At 46.4% G+C, this 24,587-nt stretch overlaps 1 protein-coding gene across 1 annotated transcript; it reads right to left on the bottom strand.

The window, feature by feature from the left end:
- Window positions 1-1,191: 1,191 nt before the first annotated feature.
- shprh (SNF2 histone linker PHD RING helicase) lies at window positions 1,192-22,955 on the bottom strand. Its single transcript, XM_036542378.1, has 30 exons — window positions 22,406-22,955; window positions 21,400-22,000; window positions 20,761-20,890; window positions 20,014-20,232; window positions 19,340-19,418; window positions 18,481-18,631; window positions 18,167-18,269; window positions 17,129-17,385; window positions 15,948-16,637; window positions 14,900-15,151; window positions 14,710-14,788; window positions 14,251-14,414; window positions 13,423-13,679; window positions 12,792-12,913; window positions 12,259-12,347; window positions 12,014-12,106; window positions 11,216-11,323; window positions 10,683-10,825; window positions 10,413-10,586; window positions 9,427-9,489; window positions 8,805-9,030; window positions 7,873-8,010; window positions 7,555-7,656; window positions 7,328-7,399; window positions 6,925-7,113; window positions 6,088-6,180; window positions 5,254-5,340; window positions 4,560-4,738; window positions 3,467-3,547; window positions 1,192-2,713 (listed from the first exon to the last, which is right to left on the bottom strand). Exons 2-30 carry the CDS (start codon window positions 21,979-21,981, stop codon window positions 2,617-2,619), a joined length of 5,019 nt encoding a protein of 1,672 aa, XP_036398271.1. The 5' UTR covers window positions 21,982-22,000; window positions 22,406-22,955; the 3' UTR covers window positions 1,192-2,616.
- Between the last annotated feature and the right edge of the window lie 1,632 nt (window positions 22,956-24,587).

Here is a 24,587-nt window from a genome sequence, read left to right as displayed (position 1 = left end):
ATGCATTCATTATCTTGATTGGCTAAGACAGCATTTGGAACAAAATCTTTATGCATACAGCACTCGGGTAGGAGCAAGAGACTTGGTTTGGAGCTCCCCATATGGCAGGATGCCTGCAGCTTCTTATTGCTGGCAGTGTGGTCTTGCAGACACAACATAGACAGGGGGGAATAAACTTACTCCGTAACAACAACCGTCAGCTACAGCCATTTTGCCTTTATTTTCCAAAGTCCTTCATTTACATACGCTAATAAAGAAAACGGAAGTGGCCTTTAAAAAGATTCATTCACATTTACATCGTTAAGCGGAACTTTGGTGGAGCTCTCAAAATGCAGCAGGACCAGCAGACATCACAGCACGTCATCTTTACCAGGAGACAGAATGTGCAGGACGAAAGGGGCACCGGGGCGTGATCAAGCCGGGCTTCTGTTCCCAGAGCAGACGATTCAGTGACAGATAATGATAATTACACAACACAGAAGGGCTGAACAGCGTGCCCCACTTTGGATGCCAGTAATGCCTTTTTTGGCTGCTCTACAAGATCAGAAAAGTGCTACTACAAAAACGCTGTCTGAAATGTGCTCCCTGTCTGGGATTACAATAAAACTGGTGACGGAAAATGACCTGTGCATACTATAAATACAGCAACAACATACTCGCCTTCATTGTATCATAGATCTTTAGCACACACTTGAGATCAGTTTACAGCTGAAGCAAACGACTCGCACTCCGGAATAAAACCTCATACAAGTAATAAGTATGTAACATGTAATAAGCTGTAAAACATTTCATACAAAGAGGATATTCAAAGATTGAATGGATTTTGCATGTACAGCTTTGTTTTTTTCTTGGTATTCAACTACCAAGCATCAAAGTCTGATCATAAACGTAAAATAAAACCCAAAAACAACCCTTGCTCTAATCTGGTCTTTTGGTAGAGGTCAGCAGTCACAGTGGAGGGAATTATTTTTTTGTTCATCCACATATTGTGCTGAATTTCAGTGCATTTAAGAAACAGTGTGATAACACTTTCCCTTGAAATCAATTTTCAAATGAAAGCTTAACCCAGACATGGGCTATGATTTCACGTGGGCTGGATTTTTGTGGCCTCAGACTGGGCCTATCACTCTCCGTTCAGGAAAAAAATGTTCTGTTGTGTTATCGTCCAAACCCACCCCCCCCCCACCCACCCCCCCCCGCCCTTTTTTTTTATTTTGTCCAACTGTGTCCTTTTTACGAGTTGACTTTACAGGAAAGGTTTTTACGGACGCTGAATCATGGGCTTTTTTTTTTTGTGTTGCAAATGGGACGAGCCCGAACGCGAGGCCTGACTGTCGTTCCCCCAGACGACGGGCTGAAAGGAGGCACTGAACGGGAAGTGATTCCACAAAGCCCAGCGGCGGCCACACGCCGTAAAGCGCCGGCGGCTTCCTTCCTCACCACTTTACAACCAGGAAGTGCACTGCCCTGCCTTAAGGGGGGACAGACATCAACTGGGACACAAAAACGGACCCCTTTACTCTGTCATATTTCAAGGGGGGGGGGGGGGGGACTGAAGAAAATGCTGCTGTAGATTTTACAATCAAGCCAGCAACGAAGCTATTTGGACCTTTTTATTGAAAGCAGGCCCTTACAGAACACTCCGCTCTTGTTGTACAAGAAAGGACACGTTTGTTCACCCTGATTTTAGCTCATTAACTTAATCTTGGATTTAGAAACTTGTTCTAATGAGACGAGGAGATGAGGGGGAAGCATGTGCAAAAAAACTGGCACACAAAGGGCATTTGCTCCTTCAGTACCTTTAACAGTTAGTTATTATATTAATTATAAGGCTAAATTACTGAAAGTGACCACATGCTCAGAGTAACTGGGACTGTGGCACTTCAGCCAGGTTGCCCGGGTGTACCACACACACACATACATATATCACCTTCACATAATGATGAAATTAAACTGTACATTAGTGGGCAAGTCAAAACATGACCATCCAAAAGCAGTGGGTGTGAGTTTATAAAGGTGCCTGTGAGAAGCAGCAAGCAGGCTTCACTGAGACATTTACAGATGAAGTTTTTTAAAAAGCATCTGAGACACCACTGCATGACTACAGACACTGGAAATGAGTTTATTCCTATCAACCGAAAATTAAAAATCATAGGATTAGGGCAACTGTTTTCAAAACTGGAATGTTCAAAATCAAATACTTATGCAGGCACTGGAAATAATTAGTCATTGGGCATTAATACAATTTAAAAATTAAAACAATTTAAAACTACAACTGCCACACTTTCCTATTAGATACTTTTCCTTCACCATAATACTGTGCACCAGTGGTGTCCACTCTAGGTCTTGTTTGAAGAGCTGCCTTTCAAACAGCAACTGACTGACACCTTAAGGTGATTCAGGTTCCACTCCAATCAACGGTGTGAGTATAATCCGATGATGTATTAAAAAGGAATGCGTTACAGAAAAGCTTTTATGATGTCATAATGACCGGAGCTGTGACTCAGTGTAGACGGGTGGATCTCTGGTGGACACCACCGCTGTTCTGCTCTCCTAAAGCATTCTGTGCTGGTGATGCTGGTGCCCGTGGGCGTGCGGTTGGCACCGTTCCCGGGGTCACTCCAGTGTCTCGGTGTCCTCAGTGAAGAGATCCGCCAGGTCCGCCACCGTCAGCACCGAGGCCTCCGAGTGCTTCATCGCAGTCGCACCGTGACTGGAAACGACAACGGTGCCTTCATTGATATCACTTACTACTACCACCATCAGCTTACATTATATTACATTACTGGCATTTAGCAGACACTCTTATCCAGAGTGACTAATACTGGTTACTTTTTTTTACAATGTTATCCATTTCTACAGCTGGATATTTAGTGAGGCAATTGTGGGTTAAGTACCTTGCCTAAGGGCACAGCAGCAGTGCCCCAGCGGGGAATCGAACCGGCAACATTTCGTAAACATTTCATTTACTCCTTATCCAAGGTGGCCCCTGCCAGATGTTTGCTCCTTATCCACTATGCTACACTGCTGCCCACTATCTTCATCATCATCATCATCATCATCATCAAAAGCATTCCTGTCATCATTATCAACCAGTAGCATTACTAAGCTTCAAAGCTATCATAATTAAAACTAAAAATTACGTCCATTCACTTAAATGACTGATCATTTAAACCAAGAAGCTATGAAGCCACAGTAATATTTTATGAGATATGCAGCCATCAAAGCGATCCACTGAAATCAGAGCATTACCTACATTTTACTGTCTTGACCATACATAGATGGACCTTATAGTGCATTCTCCATTTTGCATTCAAGTTATAATTAAAGCATAATGTTATTTAATAACACAATCCATTCTAATGAATAAGTCCAAGAAGCACTTTTCTACCGCAACTGAAAAATCCTTAAGTCATCAATGGCAGGGAATGTAGTTCCTCTTTGAGGAGGGTGGGGGGGGGCTCACCTTTTTTCTGCTGTTTTCAACATGGTCTGCATTCTTTCCTCTATGGTGGATTTAATGAGGAACCTGTGAACAAAAGTGGGCCTGAAGAGAAGACAGAAAGAGAATGTAAGGTTTATGTTGATAACAAGGTTCCGCTTGTAATTTTATACAACATAATACATTTCTCTTATCACAGCGTTAATGGTGCATGGCAGTGCGTCTGTAATATCAGAAGGTAATGGTGTTTTTATGATCATTAAGCCCTGCAGAAACGTAACTGTACTCTTGTAACAGCTACGACTGTGTGCTTATCTCAGCTCCATTTTGTTGTTTAGTCTGACACTATCAGTGATGTGTTACTTATTGTCTACCTCTGCCCTTGTGGTTGCAGCTCCCATGACATGTGCAGTATTTCAACAAGCAGGTTCTCACACAACAGCAAAAACAACAACGATATAAAGGGCAAGGCTGGCGCACGCACTCCGTTAAGGTTTTGTTCTGTTTAAGCCCACTCCACTCATAAGAAACTGCGATCTATAAACCACATACAGTGATCAAAAACACTGCGATACATTTGTGCAGTAACACTGACAAAAGCTTCTCATGAGCTCTTAAGAATCCACTTCGGGTTACTTACAACATAACACAGTAATACAGTATTCACTGGCAGTTAATGAAAAAAAAAGAGAGAATTATAATTTTTCAATGAATAATCGCATGAATCTTGAGAAAGCGAGGTATGCACCCAACTCCAGAGCAATCCCAGGCACATGGAAATAGTCGTGAGAGAAGAAATATTACCTGCTTTCACAATTTTAATGCACAGAACACACAAATTTATGACAAAGACCATATTGGGCAGAACTTAATTTGCTTGGCCCAACAATATTAGGACTTCTGGAAGCAATACTCGTGTGTAGGTCCTATTCCCTCACTTATGAATGAAAAACCCTGAAATGAGTAATACTTGTTAATGTGAAAATTCGTTTCTTGCAGCCCTTCTTTTGGCCGCTCTTTACCATGGACAGCAGCAGGGTACAGTGGCATGCTCATACAGAAGCTTTCCCTTGCTGGTCAGAACAGGCTGTGTGTGTGTGTGATTGGTGGTGCTGACCTGGTCTGGCCAATGCGGTGGACCCTGCCAATGGCCTGCAGCTCGTGGGCGGGGTTCAGGATGGGCTCCACCAATAGAACATGCGTGGCCTCAATGATGTTGAGCCCATTGGAGCCCGTGTGGAGCGGGAGCAGCAGGATGTTAATATTCTCCTGGTACTTAAAGGAGGAGAGGTTCTCCTGAAGGGGAAAGAGATGTGCAGGTACACATACGCGCATCATTAGCGGCATTGTTAATTAGCATTAATACTGTGATCCACACTGTTATAAATGTTATTAACAGGAAAAAGACAGTGATTTCAGTTAGCATCAACTTTCTTATCATTAAGCAGACCCCCTTATAGAAGTTCATCTTCTTATGCATCACAGACATGTAAATATGGAAATAATATGGACATGCAAGGGATTTAATAATGGTAAGGTTATAAATGGACTGATGTATAAAAATCAGATGCAATCTTTTGAATTAATATTTATTGGAGAGAATCGTTATAATTGTCTTTTTCTGTTGCAAAATGACCACTGTTAATGGGTCAAGATGATCTGAGTACACACAGAATACCTTCAATTCTTCTCGTTAATCAACCAAATGAGCAGAAGACAGGGAAGGTGTATTCTATACGTGGTTCCATACATGATTCCGGTAGCTGGGGTTATACATACTGACATAAAACAAAAAAAACCTGCATACAGACCTGGAATTTATGAATGCCGTTGATCTGGGCAAACTCCATGTTGTTGTCGAACAGCGCTTGAGCGATGATGTCAAGGACACCCTGCCACTGCAGTGAGGGAACAAAGACAGGTTCAGCTCGTTAACGCTCACTGGCAAGCCCCTTCCTCTAATCACAGCTTCACGCTGTGCATGCTGGGAGATGCTGCAAGCATCAAAGTAAGGGCTAGAATGTAGCCTTCTGGTATTCAGCCACACACCAATGAGGGAGAGCGTGTCAGATCCCCTTACAGTGTTATAATAAAAATGTCACACTGTCCAAGACCGTTAATCCTTACTGAGACCACACACTTTGCTTTCTCTCCCGTCACCCAGTGACGGCTGCTCTCTATAAATATTAATGCCCGTGCAGGCCTGGAACAAACTTCAGTTTGAATCAGTCAGGCTGCTACGATTCTGCGCATATCTGACTGCATGACAAAGCATGAACAACGGAAGCTTTGAATCTCAAATGGGGCGTGACTGCTGTACCCTTGAGAAGTGAACTTCACCTGAATTACTTCAGTAAAACGGCTGCACCGTAACTGGACATTGTGTTAAACAATATCTACACAGGTGCAGTTCATATTATTCATTGCACGGTATGTATCTATCCAAGACAGCTTTGCAAGATACTGGGAGAGAGCATCATCAAAAAATCAATCAATCAACAAACATCAATTTTGATCTGAATCGGAACCACATGATCAATAGTGTCACTGTGAATAAGCATTTAGAACAGCCTGCTTCAGTAGTAGCTCTCTGGGTTCAGTAATGCAGGGAGTCTGTGCTATGGAGGTTGATCTGTCCGCAGTACCGTAGAGAAGACGAGTGACTTGGCCCCTGGATCAGTCATCTGGATCTTCTTCAGGGCTCTGACCACGGCCTCCACCTTAGTGGAGTGGCTTCCCTGTGGGACATGAGGCAGAGAGGAAACCACTGAGACATACGCTCAGAAATTTTACAGATATTATAGCAGGGCTGGCACAGTGACCTGCTGTTCATTGCTGATTGGATACTCAGGATATTTGGATTTAGTTATATCAGCAAGACAATGAAACTCAGAGAAAAGCTGAGAGCAGTACATTAGTCTATGTTTTAGAGACAAGGCCGTGTTTTGTGAGAGCCCAGCAGAAGGGTCTGGACAAAGTCACCTTTTTCACAGGTGTAACATCCCTTGAGGTTCCACCCATTATTACTCTTCTAATTCAACAGGGAGATCAGGCTCACACACACCGAGGCTTACTGTACACCTACACCTGCGCCTAAATATATGTGACATATTCTATCAAAACCATCCAGATGTCTCACTGGCAAATCTCAAAGGCTGGTCAAATGGCAAAATGGCCATTTTCATAAAAAAGTTGAACTTTACATATTTTTGGATTTTAAATGATTTTGCTATAAAACAAAAGCTCAACCCAACCTCCAACCCTCAACCCAACCCTAAACTCACCCTTAAACCCAACCCTTGCCCCAACTAAATTTGTGAGTTTGAGACTAGCTAGGAGATGGGCGCATCCACAGACAGGACTGCTACTACGCTGTAAAGGCTAGCCCAGACGAGTTTTGAGTTTGCATCCACAGACTGGGTTGCTTGGTCGTTGTTGACCCTGCCTTGGAGAGAACAGCGCCCCCTGCAGCGTGGGCTGACCTTGACGGGTATGTCCTGGCCCTGGCTGGCCATCTGGGTGGTGAAGACGTAGGAGATCTCGGTGTGGGAGGTGGTCTGCCTGCAGATGGCGCACTTGATGGCGCGGCGGCGGGTGCCCACGCTGTACTGCTCCACGATGATGGCGATGCACTCGTTACAGAAGCAGTGGCCACACGTCAGCACCGCCCACTGGCCGAGAGAGGGACAGCACTTTTAGGACAGCCACACAGGACAGAGGGACATGTCTTCCTGTCCAACAGGTAGGGTTGTAAATCTTATGAAATAAAGCTCTGGACATTGACACACAAACAGAAATGCTGGACTCTGGTTCCTGAACACCACAGAGGCCCAATCACAGGCGGGTTTGGGTGTGCTGTGGCCTGCAGATGATGTCACAGCTTACCTGCTGCCCCAGCGGGCGTGCACAGATGGGACATGGCTCTGGGTTCAAGCCTCCTGTGGATTTATCCTGGGACTGGGGGAAAAAACGGCATTCCAAGTTTTAGGGCAACATTCATAGCATTAACAACACACACAAGAATAAAAGCTCAAAGGCACTGCTGGTGTTGGCAGTGATGCTGGGTTGCACAGACTGTCTGATGGATTATGACAGCACGCGACCGGGCTCACCTTCTCCAGGTTGGTGAGGTACAGTAACTGTCCCAGTTTCTTCTGCAGCTGGGATTTGGCCAAGGCCCGGTCATTCAGCAGCTTCACCCTGTTCTGCTCCACCTGCAGGGAAACGGAAGACTCCAGAATAAGGAGACCCTGGAGAGTCTGATTTGTTCCAGCCACTCCATCCCAGTGTGAGAAGTAAAGTCAATTAAACCTGTGATATTTCTGCATAATCATGCTGGATAAAGCCTGGGAAGGCCTCTGGCAGATTCTTCTGCTGAGAGGTGACTCTCGACCTCTGACCCCTGACCCCTGACCCCTCACCCCCCTCACCTCATGCGGCTCGATGATGTGCAGGAGTTTGGCTTTGGGCTCGTCCGGGTGTCGCACACGCAGACGCTCGGTGGCCATGCCCAGCTCGTCGATCGCTGACACGTGGTCCCTCAGCACCATCCAGTACTCGTGCAGAAGCTTCCCTCACACAGACAGGGAGAGCCAATCAGTGCGACCGTCACTGTCACACACACCAATGCATGAGCCAATCACTGTGACCGTTACTGTCAACCTCCAATGCACACGCCAATCATTGTGACCGTCACTGTCATACACCAACAGGCAAACCAGTCATTGTCACAGTCACACTCCAACAAAACCAATCACTGCAACCGTCACTGTCACACACCAATGCATGAGCCAATCACTGTGACCGTTACTGTCACACTCCAATGCATAAGCCAATCACTGCAACCGTCACTGTCACAAACCGACGCCTAAACAAATTACTATGGCCATCACTGTTGCACACCAATACTTAAGCCAATCCCAGACTGTCATGGTCAAATTCCAAAAAAAAAAACATTCACAGTCAGATAACCAGAAACAGTGTCAAGAACATTTTCCTCAGGGAAGAAAGTTTAAAACTGGGGAGTCCACAGGAAATCTACATCACTTAGTTCCAACTCCAGTCATCATTACTTAACTGGAGCCACTATTTGCATGGTATCTGGAGTCACCTGTCAGTCCACGTGTCAGTCAGCTGCTGTTTTAAGGGTGTCTCTTTTAAAGCTCTCAGCACTGTGCACCTGCAGAGCCAGGAGTGGACACTACTGGTTTAAAATCTGCTCACTTATTAATAGTTTTGTTTCAAAATGCAAGAGGATTCAACATTCTGACTCAATACAATGGTACTCAAAACACTTTTGTCATAACAATAATGCCAAAGGAGATGAAAGGCAGTATATTTCCCAGAATGCATCAGTGCGTACCTTGTACTCTTTCTTCCAGGACTCAAAGAGCTCCATGAAGGTGTTGCCCTCCTCCACCAGGGCAGGGTCCATGCGGCGCCCCTTGGCAAAGGACAGAATGGCCTTGAGTGCCCGCTCCATCTCGCTGGCCGCCCACAGACCGCGGCTCGTCGTGGGAAGCCTGTCGTCCACTAGACCCTCCTCATCCTCAATCATCTCCTCGAAGATGGCCGTCTGGCCCTTCACACTGTGAGCACAGCGGGACATTACCCAGAATGCACTGTGAATCCAGGTCTCCAAGAGCAGGCTTAGCATCAATGTCAAAATTAGTATTTCTGTATTATGCACAGGGGACGTTCTGTATGGCGTTACACCTTCTGAAATGTAACATGAGGCATATTAAGGGTAAAAGCTGCTGAATTCAAACTACGTGATGTTCAGAACTCTAGGACGCTAGAACAGCCTAAGGGCAATTTATTCACTTTAGGTGCCTTTATTAAGACAGGCAAGAACGGATAATACGACCCTAGGCTCTCCTTAAGATTTAAAGAGTGATGAGAAAACGACCAGCCTCTCTGATATAGGAGCGTGACTTATGCTTGTCTGGTGCATTTTTTCAGGGTATGGGAGTCTGAGTACTTACGTGTGAGAAAACAGCTTGGACTCATAGTCGGTGAAGAGTTCATCTGCTTTGCAGAACACGCAGCTGAAATATGAAGAGATAAATCTGGCTGTAGTCTGGAGGAGTGGTTATGCAATTCAGCTTCAGAAACCACAAGGTTTTAGGTTTGAATCCCGGCTGGGACACTGTTGCATCCTCAAAAAGACCTTCAAATCTATAAATGAACCATATGTACAACGCTCGCTTTTAGCGGTGTTACCCCAGATGAAGGTGTTCCGCCTAGCAAATGATGGAAATTAAATGTGAAGTACGCACATATTGTTCTATTAAATGAGATTAATGACCAAAGAAATGGCCTTTCCTGACAAGGTTAAGGGAAAGCCTCACAGGTGGCAGGCTTCAGACTGGACACAGACGCTGGTTTAATTGCCTCAGCAATGGCTGCCTGTCTTTATTACCTGTCAACTTCCAAAATAAAATCCAAATAAACGGCCACCATTCAATCCCACTGCACTGTGGTCTATCCTTCATTTTGGCTAACAAAGTTAAACAAGTGTTATTTGTCTTGCTGTCTTGCAGAGCACTGTGAATCCAGCAGTCACAGAAATAAATGAAAAATGTGAATATAAAGGAAAAGTGACACTTGCTTAAATACATTTCACAAGGTAATGAGCAAAAAGCCAAAGACGGAATGACCACCACGATCTCTGGTCCTGGGCCCTTTGGCCCTGTGGAAATCAGTAGTACAGTATTATATACCTAAAGAACAGGTGTAAGAAGGGTCTCAGAATACAACAGTAGAGATACATGTAAATCAGTAGGCTGTTAAAACCTTTTTCTTTTTTTTTTTTTTTAATGGTAAAAATACACTTAAAATGTAACATTAAATGAAAAGTCACAACACTTTTGTGTGAGTGTGACAACTGTATCTTCCAATGTTATGATTTGTAACATGAAGTTATCTTGGTGAAGGAGGATGCTAGAGACCAGCTGACTGGCTGCCTTACTTGTTGAGCGGCAGGCGCACGGGTCTCAGGTGACAGATGGTGGCCTCCTCGATGACCTCCTTTGAGGGCGGGCCCTCCAGTTTCTTCACAGCGTCCTGCACTGTCTTCTGGGACTTCAGAAGATCGTCCATCTGAGAGCTGAGGAGGTACTGCAGGCCCCGCCCATCCCGGAACCTGGAGGAGCCACATCATTACACCAGCGCTGGGTTACGGAGACACACACACACACACACACACACACACACACACACACAGGTTCTGGTATCTTACTTGTCTGCCATGGAGATCTTGTTTGGCTCCTGTTTGTAACTGCAGGTCAGCTCGTTCTGGATGCGAAGGACCAGGTCGTCGTCAACGGCATACTGGATCGCCCGCTGTATGACATCCAGCCACCAGGGGGAGCGCAGATGCACCTGCAACACAGCAGACAGAGGAGATGTCTTTACTGCACAGAATTACAGGCTGTGTGTAAAAAACATACAACTCCTTATCACTCACATCAACACCAGAGTTCAGAGACACCTTCTCCAAATACATGCAGTTAGGTAATTCTGTTGATCCATGTTATATCAGTGTCTGCTAAACTGGTTATGCTGGTTTCCTCCTGTGTTGTGCCAGTTTGTAAGAGCAGAGCTCTCAGTGTCTGTCTGGTTTGTTCAACAGCATGACGCCCGTGCAGAGTGTGAGGGTGAGGGAGGAGGGTTGAGGGAGAGGAGGGAGGGGTGAAGGGATGAGGGGGTGAGGGAGGAAGGGGAGGGTGAGGGGTGAAGGGGCGAAGGGGTATTTGGCGGTTTGGCGCTGACCTTGCGCTTCAGCTCGCGGATGTTCTGCAGGACGGGCTGCAAAGCCTGCTGGGCATCCGCCACCTCAGAGTTAGACTTGGTCATGTAGTGCTGCCTGAGCTGCTCCGCCTGCAGAGAGAGAGAGAGAGACACACTGACGTACAGACAGACAGACACACACACACACCTGCTCTGCCTTCATACAGAGACACACACACACACACCTGCTCTGCCTTCATACAGAGACACACACACACACACACCTGCTCTGCCTTCATACAGAGACACACACACACACACACACCTGCTCTGCCTTCATACAGAGACACACACACACACACACACACCTGCTCTGCCTTCATACAGAGACACACACACCTGCTCTGCCTTCATACAGACACACACACACACACACACACACACACCTGCTCTGCCTTCATACATAGACAGACAGACACCTGCTCCAGCTGGAGAGACAGAGAGACAGACACAAGCACATATGGGCAGACAGACATACCATCTCTGCCTGGAGAGAGGAGAGCAACAGAGAGAGAGAGATGTGCATAGGGACAGACAGACATGCACATCTACACACACACACAAAAACACACATCCACCCACACACCTCCTCTACCTGGAGAGTGGAGATGACAGAAATACACATGTATGGAGAAACGGAGAGAGAGAGAGACACGCACACGCGTGCACACACACACACACGCACACACACGCACACACCGCTTGAAGAGCGGGGAGCAGTCAGAGGGAGAAACAGAAACGCACACAGAAAATCATGTTACAGGGAGCATGTAATCTGACCTCCTCTTGCAGACGATCATCCCTCAGAGTCGGGGGTATCCCAGGGTGCTTTGCGTTCAGCAGCTCCATTAAATTGTGTGTAGCATGCAGCCTCTGTGTGAGCACAGAAAGTTACAGTTAGCAGGAGAACGCTGGATAATGTTCAATAACACTCCATTCCTCCCCTTCCTATCCGAACAGAGCTGAGGGCAGCAGGGGCAGAGACACAGGGCAGGGCCGGGGAAGGCTCCCACAGGGAGTCTGACCTGCAGCGAGTCCGTTTTCAGCCTGTCTTTGTGCTCCTCTGAAGAGCGCAGCACCTCTCTGTAGAGCTCCACCGCCTCCACGAATTCACCTGCAAAAGAAGCAGAGCTTGAACACCCCTCTGAAGAACACGGGAAATGTGTGAGGTCTGTACTAACACACACCTGCAGTCCAGGTTTTTTACCGCCAAGCTTTGGACTTCTCATAGCACTGACTTCTGAAAATGAGAGTAGACGTGGTGGAATGTGCCTCTGATGACACTGCATGCTGAAGCTGAGAGCAGCCCCACAGGTACGCCCCTCTGATGACACTGCACGCTGAAGCTGAGAGCAGCCCCACAGGTACGCACCTCTGATGACACTGCACGCTGAAGCTGAGAGCAGCCCCCCAGGTACGCCCCTCTGATGACACTGCACGCTGAAGCTGAGAGCAGCCCCACAGGTACGCCCCTCTGATGACACTGCACGCTGAAGCTGAGAGCAGCCCCGCAGGTACACTGCACGCTGAAGCTGAGAGCAGCCCCACAGGTACGCACCTCTGATGATGTGGATGCCCGCCAGGCCATTGAGGGCACAGACCAGCTGCCTGTGGGCCTCCTCACACTCCACTCTGCACTTCTTCTGCAGGGACTTCAACAGCTCCTCCATCGTCATGGTGCTGCGCGGAACACACAGTCACATGACCACCTTAATGCAGTTCAGCGTGTCAAAGACTCCACCCCCACTGTCCACCAGTACAGCTTTTCTACTGTAGCTTTCATTTTGTTGTTGTACAAGAATGACTTATACAAAGACAAATTATTCAAATCAAAGTACAGTGCACCATTAAGAGAATACAATGCACCATTAAGGAAGTACTGGTTCCCAATTAGTATGTAAGGTGAGTATGGTTCACAATTCTGGAAATACAGGTATAGTGTCTCATTACGGAAGTATGGAGTCCCATTATGGAAGTATTCTGCACAATTACAGTTAGGTTGACAATTATTGAAGTATAGCAGAAGTACTCTGTATTACTTCTCACTGTGGATGTACAGAGTCCCGTTATGGAAATATGTGGCAATATTATGGGATATGTATGGTTGACCGTTAAGGCAGCACCACTCCCCACATCCCACAGCAGTACAGACCCGCGCTCTCACAGGGTAGCGCCGAGGCGCGGCTCACCTCTTCTGGAAGGGCAGGAACTCGCCCCGGACGGCCTGCGGGTGGCAGCAGGCCTGACGCAGCCGCAGCAGCGGGTACAGGATGGTGTTGACCGTGCGGCGGTCCAGACTGCCCAGCTTCAGCGTCCAATCAGAGATCTTCCTCAGCTTCAGCAGGGCGTCCTGGGAGCAGACCTCGTGCTGACGGTGGTAGAAGTGGCCCTCGACAGGCGAGAAGTTCAGCCAGTGGATCTCCTCCGTCTGTGGGGGGATCTGGATCTGCGGTGGGAAGGGAAGAGGGGGATTATGGGAAATGTGACTTTAACAGGTTATTAACAGAGAACAGAGGCTTGCTTGTCAGAGTGAAGTCGTAGAGCTGCTTACCTAAGGACACAGGGCTTGAAGCATATTGCACAAATATTCTGTTAATGTTAGTTTCATTTCCGTTAAATCCAAACATTAAGTTCACACAGACTGCTGTGCTGAAGCCTTTGTTGCCTTCATTGAAACTTGTTTTGTTTTACAGGTGTAAGATTCCATCTAAAAACTTTTTTATACCTTTCATGTTTCATTGGTTGTGTTTTCACAAGCTGCTTAAATTGTGATTCTAAGTACAGTGGGATTAAACTGAATCTGGACCAAAAATAAGCCTCTGTACAAATCAGTATTCCTTTGCCTTAAAGATGTCACTATAAATTAGATGAACCGGGCCAATCTGTTCTGCCACTGTAGGCCATTATCAGTGATAACACGGCTGGAATCAAACCCAAGCCGTACAGCTCAGCAAACATCTGACAATTTACATTGGTACTGAGTATCCATTCTTTGCAAAACGCCTCTGTTACCACACCTGGTCAATGACGTCTTTTTTAGCAGACCTCCACAGGAGCTGGCCAATCAGGTTGTACAAAGGCTCTGCGTTTCCACGGCGATACGGGCGGTACAGCAACTGGTCCCACCAGTACTTCACCCAGTACGGGTCCACTCCCAGAAACAGAACAAGCCCATACAGGTCTGAGCAACACAAAGACAGAAAGCTCTGAGGACAGAGGAAGACGTTCACTGTGCAACAAATCTGCTATTCAACCCAATAGTACAGAAATCTCCAGATGCAGTACCCCAATGTTCGTCTATCTGATTGTTGTTGTATTTTTAGTAGTACTGTCATTGACAGTAAATACATGTTCCTCTTGGTCTGCTCAACATGTCAGAAGAAATGCCTAATCAGCTCAATCAGTCGAGTGTCACTTTAAGAAGATTTATTCCACTGTCACAAGTCGAACACAGAAAGGTCTCTCCATGATCTCACCTTCCAGGCCCCTCTGTACTGGAGTGCCGCTAACACACCAGCGGTTGACAGAGGTCAGGCGCAATGCCATTTCTGCAGCCTAGGGGGCGACAAACACACTGTGATGTTCCTGTGAAATGGCAACAGTCTACTTCAATCTGAATTATGGGAGGAGAAGCAGCTCTTTTCCTGTGAGGGGGGAGGGGTTTACCTTGGCGGTGGTGCACTCCACCATTTGCGCCTCGTCCAGGCAGACGCGCCACCACTCCACGGCCACCAGGGGGCTGGGCACGGCCATGTAGCGCTTCTGGTTGCGGAAACGGCGGCCGTCCTCGCTGTTGCTATGAGGGAGGTCCACGTAGTTGAGCTCGGAGCGGAGCACATCGTAGGTGGTGATGACCACATCCTGCTCCGCCAGCACGTGCGGCTGGATGAAGCCGTGCTTCTTTACACCCTGGTAAACCTGGCAGCAGAACACACAGTGACCCCTAGTGGTCAGGGGGAGGAAGAACGTTTCACAGCACCTGCAGCAGCTTAGTCTCTAACTCCATATGGCAGAAAATCAGCAGTGATGGTATTTCCACACCATGGGTCAACATTTTTTTCCAGATTTTTCTTATACACTTACACATAAGATTTGCTATAATTATGCCAAGCAAATTTGCAAAGCAGCCAGCTAAAGACCTAATTAATACTGTCATTGAAAGAAAGAAAGAAAGCAAAGAAGGGGCTTGCATATTTATTCAAGAGAGCAAAAGTTTAGAGGTATGTTTATGTAAATATAATAATTGATTCAACTTTTGCTAATATCTGCCCCATGAAAACATTAGCTGGAACAGTTTCAATTAGTCTTTAATAATTAATACTTTTAGACCCTACTAAAGAATAATCACTCCGAATGAAAACTACTGAACACCTTTCTGTATTATTATTGTTCACAGAAACACTTCTGTCATCCTTATACTAGAACAAACTCATTTCCAGCAAGCCACACCCATCATTAAGTACTAAGACCAGATGTTTGTGAAGTTATGGCCAGATCCAAATCCAGATAAGAGTTCCATGAACAGTTCAGCCAAATGTTAACAGTTCAGCCAACAGTACAGCTAATTAAACTCACACCAAGCTCGTCTGTAACCCTGCCATCTTCATAACATTCATAACAGCTGGCGCTAGCTACAGAGAGCCCCTCCTCTCCCCGCCCCTCACCTAACCCCACCCCCTTGTCCCAGCCCTCCCCTCCCTGACCCCGCCCTCACCAGGACGCGCAGGGAGGAGCAGCGTACATGGCGGTTGATCTCCTCCACCCACTGGTGGCAGATGGAGCTGGGGGAGATGATGAGGGTGGCGCCGGTGGGCACGGGCGTCATGGCGACCAGGCAGTGGGGGCAGTAGAAGGGCGTGGTGCCCAGGCTCTCCTCCTTGTAGTTGACGCACTCGGCGTGCTGCCAGAGCAGGCAGTTGAGGCACTGCACGCGTGCCTTGTAGTCCACCAGCCCCAGCTCGCCACAGATGCACTCGAAGCGGTAGTCCGGCGTGTTGAAGGGGAGCACCACGGAGGCCCGGGTGGGGGGTGCTTCCGAATCCGCCTCCGGGGTGTCCTCCTCCTTTACCTCAGGTTCGCTTTTCCCTGGTAGGGCGGGGCCTGGGTCTTCCTCTGTTGCGATTGGTGGGTTTTCCTGAGCTCTGATAGGTGGATCTTTGGCAGCTCCGCCATGATTGGATCCCTGTGCACCTGTCTCGGGGTCTTCAGCACCGTGCTCTCCATCTGACGGGACATCTTGCCTGCTGTGGCCATGTTCTGCGGGAGAGAGGCTCGGTGGGGTGCTGGCTTTCAGTGAGTCCTCTGGGTTACAGCTCCCCCCTGTGGTCTCCAAGCTCACTGCAGCCTCTTTCTCCTGAGTCCTGCGAGACGTTCTTCTCTGTCCGCGGTCTGGGGTGGCAGGTTTCTGCCGGAAACACCGCAGGACAGAGAGATGTAAGCACTTCTGATGCAGGCAAAGTGAGAAAATTAATCCTGGCAATGTGGTGTAGTGATAAGAAAACCGGACTTAGAAACCAAAAGGTTTCAGGTTCAAGTCCCAAGATCAATATCTACTTCCACCTCTGTGCCTAAGACCATTCCTGAAACATACCCGAATTGTTGCAGCACAGTACTTCAAGCTTTATAAATGGACTGTACGCTACAAACTTTACATTTTTGTGTTTTTCTGGGAAGGGGTATTTGCTGTGCAAACAGAATAATTACGTAAAAAAAATCAGTGAGGTGTACTGGAAATGTTGTGCATCTGCTTAAACATGTGCTGATGTTTCCCAGTGCTTCCAACAATCAGTTCTGAGGTGGATAAACCAGCTGAAACCAACTCATTAATCCATTACTGACACATTACAAGTGTTCACCCCCGCCCCAACCAAAAAAATAAATAATAGGCAAACATACAGGCTTGACAGTGGCCATCTTCTTCTTGGTGTCTTTGTACTTCTTCCCGAGCTTGAATGACCCTGCCAGTCCGCGACCTTTGACCTGCTCCACCATCTCCTCTTTGATGAGCTTGCTCAGGGTCCTCTTGATGTGGGTGCGGTTCCTGAGCAGGTCGTAGCCGTAGGTGGTGCGGATGTAGGCGAATATGGCGTTCACAGAGGCCCCCTTCCCCACCCTCATCTCCTTTATAGCGGTGAGAAGCATCACACGCACAGCTGTGTGTAAAAAACATAGATATACCCTATGATACAACTGTAATATTAACCATACAAATTCATATGTACAGTCAATGAAAGCTGTAAGAGTTGAGTCTTTAAAATGATACCCTTAAAATGATAATAAAACACTGATATTGATAAAGTAAACAAATGATAAAAGCTTCTGCATTCTGAGTGAGGGTATCAGAAATCTATCTACAGTTCAAAGCCTCTGAACATTTTACATTCCAACCTATAATGTTTACCCAATCTCTGAACATTTTAAATTCCAACCTATAATGTTTACCCAATCCCTGAACATTTTAAATTCCAATCTATAATGTTTACCCAATCTCTGAACATTTTAAATTCCAACCTATAATGTTTACCCAATCTCTGAACATTTTAAATTCTAACCTATAATGTTTACCCAATCTCTGAACATTTTAAATTCTAACCTATAATGTTTACCCAATCTCTGAACATTTTAAATTCTAACCTATAACGTTTACCCAATCTCTGAACATTTTAAATTCTAACCTATAATGTTTACCCAATCTCTGAACATTTTAAATTCTAACCTATAACGTTTACCCAATCTCTGAACATTTTAAATTCTAACCTATAACGTTTGCCCAATCTCTGAACATTTTAAATTCTAACCTATAACGTTTACCCAATCTCTGAACATTTTAAATTCTAACCTATAACGTTTACCCAATCTCTGAACATTTTAAATTCTAACCTATAACGTTTACCCAATCTCTGAACATTTTGCATTCTGCCCTGCAGCTCTTACCTGGGTAGGACACTTTCTCTTTGGGTCGTATGTCACGTTTCAAGTATTTGGTTCGCTCCCTTTCTCTCGGTGGGGGGGGGACGAAGTAGTTGACCGAACGCCCCTGCGAAAACAAAGCCAAAAGAAACACGAACACGCGGGTTAGACAAAAACCCCACCTCTTCAAAAAGATGCACCGTGATCGTCACCAAAGCAGTTCCTAGGAGTCTCTTCAAAACACACATTGCACTTAATACCAAAGCCCATGAGTCTGTGCTGGTGGGGAGCCCCGTCCAGACGTCACATGACCGGGAGGGGCGTGGCAGGGTACTGACCGCAGGCAGGGTGAGTCCGCTGCGCTCCAGGCCCTGACGCGTGTTAAACAGGATCAGCGCCAGCACCTCCACCGTCTTCCCCAGGCCCATCTCATCCGCCAGGATCCCGCCGGGCCAGTCCACCCCGGCCAGGGGGTACTCCCGAATCAGGCTAAAAGGGGGGGGGGGGACGACAGGAAACCACAGCTTCAGATCCTGCACTGCCACAAATCCGGCCAATAAAAACTGTGCATTTACAAAAACCTGCCCGGCCAATATTAAGCCCAACAGCCTACAACAGCCTATCAAGACTGCATTGAGGACTTCTCGTTCTTCAGACTTTTCCTCATCTTCTGCAGCGCGTGGGTCGTTCGGTTTGAAATCAGCTTCCCTTCGTCTCCCTCATCTTTTGACCTGAACGGGTGTTCCTGTTTCTTGGTCAACTGCAGAAACTTCTATTCATATTCAGTGGACGCTCTTACTTAGCCTGGTATAAAAGTGCACCTAATAACTGAACATAAGGCTACAGATGCACAGCGGGGCCTGAATGACCTAAATGGCCTGATGGGCAGACATATTTGTCCAGGCTGACACTTTCGGGACACCTGTCCCATCCTTCTACCTGACTGGAATGCAGAGGTGATTTTTTTCAGCAGATAAGTAAGGCTGTCAGGTTGCGCTATAATTACCGATCAAAAGGCAAAACTGTCAATGACTTCCGTTTTTTTTTTTTTTTTACAATTTGATAAAGGATGACCCATTTTTACAGCACAGTGGAATCGCTGGGGGCTGTCTGTACTGGGTGAATAATTTACAGTGTGTAGTTCCCTGCAAGTGGAGGAACAGACAAATGAAAAGGAAACTGCACAGTCTCTCTCACCAGCCTGTGTATGGGTTGTAGTAGAGCTTCTTTTCACACAGTGTAACCACCTCTCTCCAAAGGAAATGCAGGGATTTTCCTGAAAAATAAAGAAACACAAAGCTTCATTGCATAATTCATGGTGTGGGGTCTGATTTGTGACATAAAAATAGGACACATAAAAATATCCTGGAGTTTAGAATGCAGCTTCTAAATGTCTTGGAATTATTTGAAGAAATGAGGTTCCCCAGACCCCCAAAACTCCTCCAATGTGACACTGGCGACCCTCACCCCGACCCCACCCAAACCAATCAACTGGTATGAATATCAAATTTGATATTCATATTCAGTGTTATGCCGGTTCCATTTGACACAAAAAGCACCAGGAAACATCCCAAATTGTCCCTAGTAACCAATACCAAATACACAAAGTTTTCAAGGTCGATGCCTCTATCCTGGTGCAGCTTACAGAGGTTATACTTTATAAGCAATCACTGCTTTTTGTGCCATATTTACCCATTTAAGAGAGCACCGGGTCCCTCACTGTGACATGTTTACCCCTTTAAGGGAGGATGTAGGGCCTAGCATTATCACTGCTTGTGCTATGCTTACCCCTTTAGGAGCGAAAGGGGGGGCCCAGCATCATCCCTCCTTATACCATGTTTACCCCTTTAAGAGAGGAAGCGTCATCGTACCTTGCGGCGTTTCGCTCTTGTACTTCTCCCTCTTCAGCATCCAGTTGACCGCCTGGCGCTGGTAGGGCCGCAGCACGGGGATCAGGGCCTCGTGCTGGACGTCCCAGGGCAGATCCAGGCCCTCCTCCTGGTGGAGGTGCCTGACGTGGTCGTACAGCTCCTCCACGTTCTGCCGCTCCAGGTCCGTGTCGCTCTCCTCCTCCTCGTTCTCCATGACCTCTGTAAGGGTGAACCGCTGTTAGTGAAATGCATGGCTGACCAGAATTTCCACAACCTTAACCAGGTGTTTTTCGACCAATCACGCTAGGGCATTTCCTGTACTTGGTCTATATGTACAATACTGTCAAAATCAATACAAATCATCCCTTCAGTTATGGACCGTGGAACATTACACTACATTACATTCATTTAGCATAACTTCCAGCCCAGAGAAACAACATGGTCAAACAGCAGTTGTCAAAGGTAACCCCTCTGCCCCATATGTGTGTGTGTGGTGCATGTGTGTGTGTGTGGTGCTTTTTTGTGTGTGTGTGTGTGTGTGTGTGTGTGTGTGTGTGTGTGTGTGTGTGTGTGTGTGTAGAGCGGATGGGTGTGCTATGAAAACTGCACAGCTCTATGATGCTACCCTACATGCAGCTCAATCTAACCCCTGATGTTGCCACGTAGGAACCCGTTTTAAGATGCTGTTTGAAACCATGCTTTTCCCACTACACGACAGTTCCCTCCCCGTGTTGTGGTTTCCATTACCTGGAATGATGAAGTCGTAGAAGAGCTCCATCAGCTTCTGCAGCAGCTGATTGGCCTTCCTGATGCGCCCGTTCCCCTCACTCAGGAACTCCGGCCGGCCCAAGGCCGCCTCCAGGATGAAGATGCCCAGCTGGTACCCGAAAAAGCAAAGAGGAGGGCAGAGGACACTGATATACAAGTAACTAAGTATACAGTACCTCATTCAACAAGGCATACTGTACGCAAGTCACATGACACTGCATTCACTTAGCAGATGCTCTTATCCAGGGCGACTTCCAGCACAAAAGAACAGAAGTGTATCCATTCAAGTTGAAGGAGGAACAGTGTCAGACCAGGCTAACAACACTCCCAGACCAGTGAGCACAACACTATTGTGTGAGCACAACACTATTCAAGCCCTACCACAAGTTAACTTGTGCACGCTGACTAAACAAGGGAAACGTTCAAACACAAATGATGACAACTACCATGTTCAACTGCAAAGTGATACAAATTACGATCTTATTTTGAATGGAAACCAAGGACAGCTAAACAGAGCCTTAAATGATGGGTATAACACTCCACTGAAAGATGTCTTTATCTTAATGTGGCAGGGACTTCCACTGGCATTGCCCAAGCTTCCCATCCATAGCCCCATACCTTGATGTTCATCTCTCCTTGCTTATGACCCAGCTGGATCAGCCTCCTCCTCTGGAGCCAGGCCAGGTCCTCCAGCACTGCACCAGGAAGGGAGCACTCCACTGGGCAGAGCTGCTCACCACTACACCCAGGCTCCTCTGGGCCTCCACCCTCGCCCTCCTTGCGGAGGCTTACACTGAGCTGATCCCCGGTCCTCTGGAGGCCGAAACTCCTGCACCCCACCTCCAGTGGGAACTGTTTGGGATGGAGGCTGAACTCCCCGATCAAAGCCTTCCAGACCGACTCCAGGTCCGACATGGGAAGGACGGCAAGGGAGAGTGTCTTGGGCGTATCAGAGGAGGAGGGGCATGGAGGCTCCTCCATCGGTTCTGTGGGCGGGGCTGAGCTGGAGCAGCTGACCTGGAGAACCTCCTCACTGGCCCCCCCAAGAGGGGCCACAGAGGAGCCCGGGAGCAGAGTCTCTTCGTCATCCAGGACGATGATCTCCTCGTTCCTCCGGTCTTCGTGCATGTTCCAGTTCAGCCTCTTCTTCGCCTCCTCGTCCACCCTCACGGGCGGCGCGCGCTTCCTCCTGCTGCTCATGCCTGCAGGCGCGTGCGGCCTGCAGAAGAGACACGCGCCGCTACGTTTTCCATGCAACGTAAATGCAGGTCGAGGCTAACATTGCCAATGATCGCGCTTTACTACAGAATGGGCTTTGAAAAGCTATGCATTTTAAACTGAAGAGGATGTGATTAAGCTGGTACCGTTTCATATGAAAGAACAGGTGTTAAAACATTTATGACTATTACAGACATTGTAATACACGCGCAGCATTTTTACTAATGTATCAATTTACTCATTTACCCCGGGATATTCGTACAACTGCCGCTGCGTTTCTAACGCGACCACAACAGGTCGACGAAGATCACGGTGCTGACTTCCAATCAGAAGCCAGAACGAGTGACAAAAACCTAAACAAATACACTTGTTTCCAAGTTGCGCCCATTGAAAAACATGGCCTTACCTGGAGCTGAGAGCTGTTGCAGGTTACCTCCAGAGATGACACCGGTTAGCTGCTCTGCAGATCCACGTCTATGTCATCACTGCTAATGTTCATGATTCTTCCTTACACAAAATTTGTAAAAATCCGTCATTGGTGTCCGAAATGAATAAATCAAGGTAAACTACATTAGACTAATGATAGTCTACTTGTTTAGTTACTTGTGTGTAATTTTGTAATCTCTATCGTGCTGGCTAGTTAGTACAGTTAACCGATTAGCTAGCTTGCTAACTGAACTCACAGGAGCCTAGCTACCTAGGTTTACCAGCCAGTGTTATTTTAAAAAACCAGTCTATACCACGAGTAAGCGCAGAACCATTTTAAAACGTGTTTAATTAGATTAACTAGTTGCCTGACTAGCTACAATTGATGTAGCACAGAAACATGCTACAACCCAGCAAGTTTACTGCAGTACTGAGTCTGTTTCATTGACTATCTAGCTAGAATAGCCATTTTCAAAACAAAGAATCACTTAGCTACCAGCTATCAAGCTACTTTTATTATATATAATGCCTTTTAGACATATGATCGTAGCTAGCTGTGTCAACCTGAACTGACTACGTAACGCAAAGAGACAACTAGCTAGCTGGCCAAGTGAGCAGCTAGTTTCTAGTCGGTGCAATATTTTCTTTACAAGTCCACGGCTAGCTAAAACACAGTTGCGCACCCCGCCATCTTTAAATGCTTCCACAGGAAGAAAGCCGCTCACATGTCTGATAAGCGCACCGGTTAGACACCAGAGGGCAGTATAAGCCTGTTTTAATTTCCACAAACAGCTTAAAGGCTCTGAAGAACTCAAACTCTTGCTATGCAAATGTTATCCGATTTGGAGCCGGTTGCTGCTTGGGAATTCTGCGTTTTAATATAAGTAGGACATGAATACTTTTACCAGGCTCCGTCTTTGCCTTGTTTATGTAAAAATGTTCATCATTTGATAAATACATTGCTATTCGTCCTGGCATATACCAAAGGACACCAGAGAAGGAAGGCAATCCGGACAATGATAAAAATATTAATAATAATATAATCATAATACTTATTACTAATATTATTTCTAATGGTAATTATTTTTAATGCTGGATAGATAGATAGATAGATACATACATAGATAGATAGATAGATAGATAGATAGATAGATAGATAGATAGATACATAGATAAATAGATAAATAGATAGATAGATAGATATAATCACACTTTAATCTGTAAATATTTAAGATATAATGGTAATTTTATCAAATCATTTTGCTTTTTTTCATTATTATTATTCCTTTATTTCTAGCCTGTTCTCAGTAGCCTTGTGCTGGCAGCCTTGCCTTGGAATGTAGTTCTGAAATCAATACATTGTGTACCGTCTCTCACCGGTGATGTCAAATTAGCCTTATTGAAATTCATTCCTTGATCTCTTATTTCTCTCAGTGTTCACACCTCAACTGACTTTCAAATATCTGTGAATGATCCCGGTTTATCTCTTTCTGTGTATTCCATTTTTCTTTGGAACATCTTAGATGTTTTGTTAATGATCTGATTATCTTTTTTTTTAATCACTAGAGCTGGGGTTGTCCATTCATAAGAACTGTGTCCCTTGATAATGTTCAGTTACCAGTGATGATTGTTGTGTTCTATAAGCATGCTTTTGGACTCATGCGACTGTTATTATACACAACCACAACACCACTGACAGATATTCTTTAATCCGTGTGAGTCACAGGGTACGATCATATTTTGTTCTCTGTGTTTGACTTTATTAAAATAAGAAGGAAAACATCTCCCTCTCCCTTGATAAGGCAGTAAGGATTTTTTTTTTCTCTCTTTCTGGCTTTCTCAATCCCTCCCCAGAGGGCAATATCCTGTGGCATGCAGCAGTTTACCCTGTTTGGTCCTATCTAGGACACGCAGTTGTGTTATAAGCCCGGGCGACTGCATGCTGGTAGCACTGTGGCATACATTTCTTAAAATGGAGGAGGCTCTTAAGTGTCTGCAGTGGGAGAGGGTGGGCGCAGCATTAGAGTAACCCCCTCTGACACCAGCGCTTAGTCACCGGCGTGGCACCACGGGCCGGAGCAGGGGTCTGCAAAGGAGGACTGCGCTGCTGTTGATCTCATCCTACATTTCCACAAGTCTGCCTCATTAAACGTCAGACACTG

Source organism: Megalops cyprinoides, chromosome 12, assembly GCF_013368585.1.
Source record: "Megalops cyprinoides isolate fMegCyp1 chromosome 12, fMegCyp1.pri, whole genome shotgun sequence".
Classification (NCBI taxonomy): domain Eukaryota; kingdom Metazoa; phylum Chordata; class Actinopteri; order Elopiformes; family Megalopidae; genus Megalops; species Megalops cyprinoides.
This window is presented reverse-complemented; position numbering and strand designations above follow the sequence as displayed.

What these genes read in the sequence shown, in the direction of transcription:
- shprh (XM_036542378.1), bottom strand. Translation starts at nt 21,981, where the DNA reads ATGAGCAGCAGGAGGAAGCGCGCGCCGCCCGTGAGGGTGGACGAGGAG. An exon ending in CCTGGAAGAAAGAGTACAAG is followed by an intron (nt 8,011 to 8,804) that starts GTACGCACTGAT and finishes GTGTGAGGGAAG; the next exon opens with CTTCTGCACGAGTACTGGAT. An exon ending in TTGAAAACAGCAGAAAAAAG is followed by an intron (nt 2,714 to 3,466) that starts GTGAGCCCCCCC and finishes TGTCGTTTCCAG; the next exon opens with TCACGGTGCGACTGCGATGA.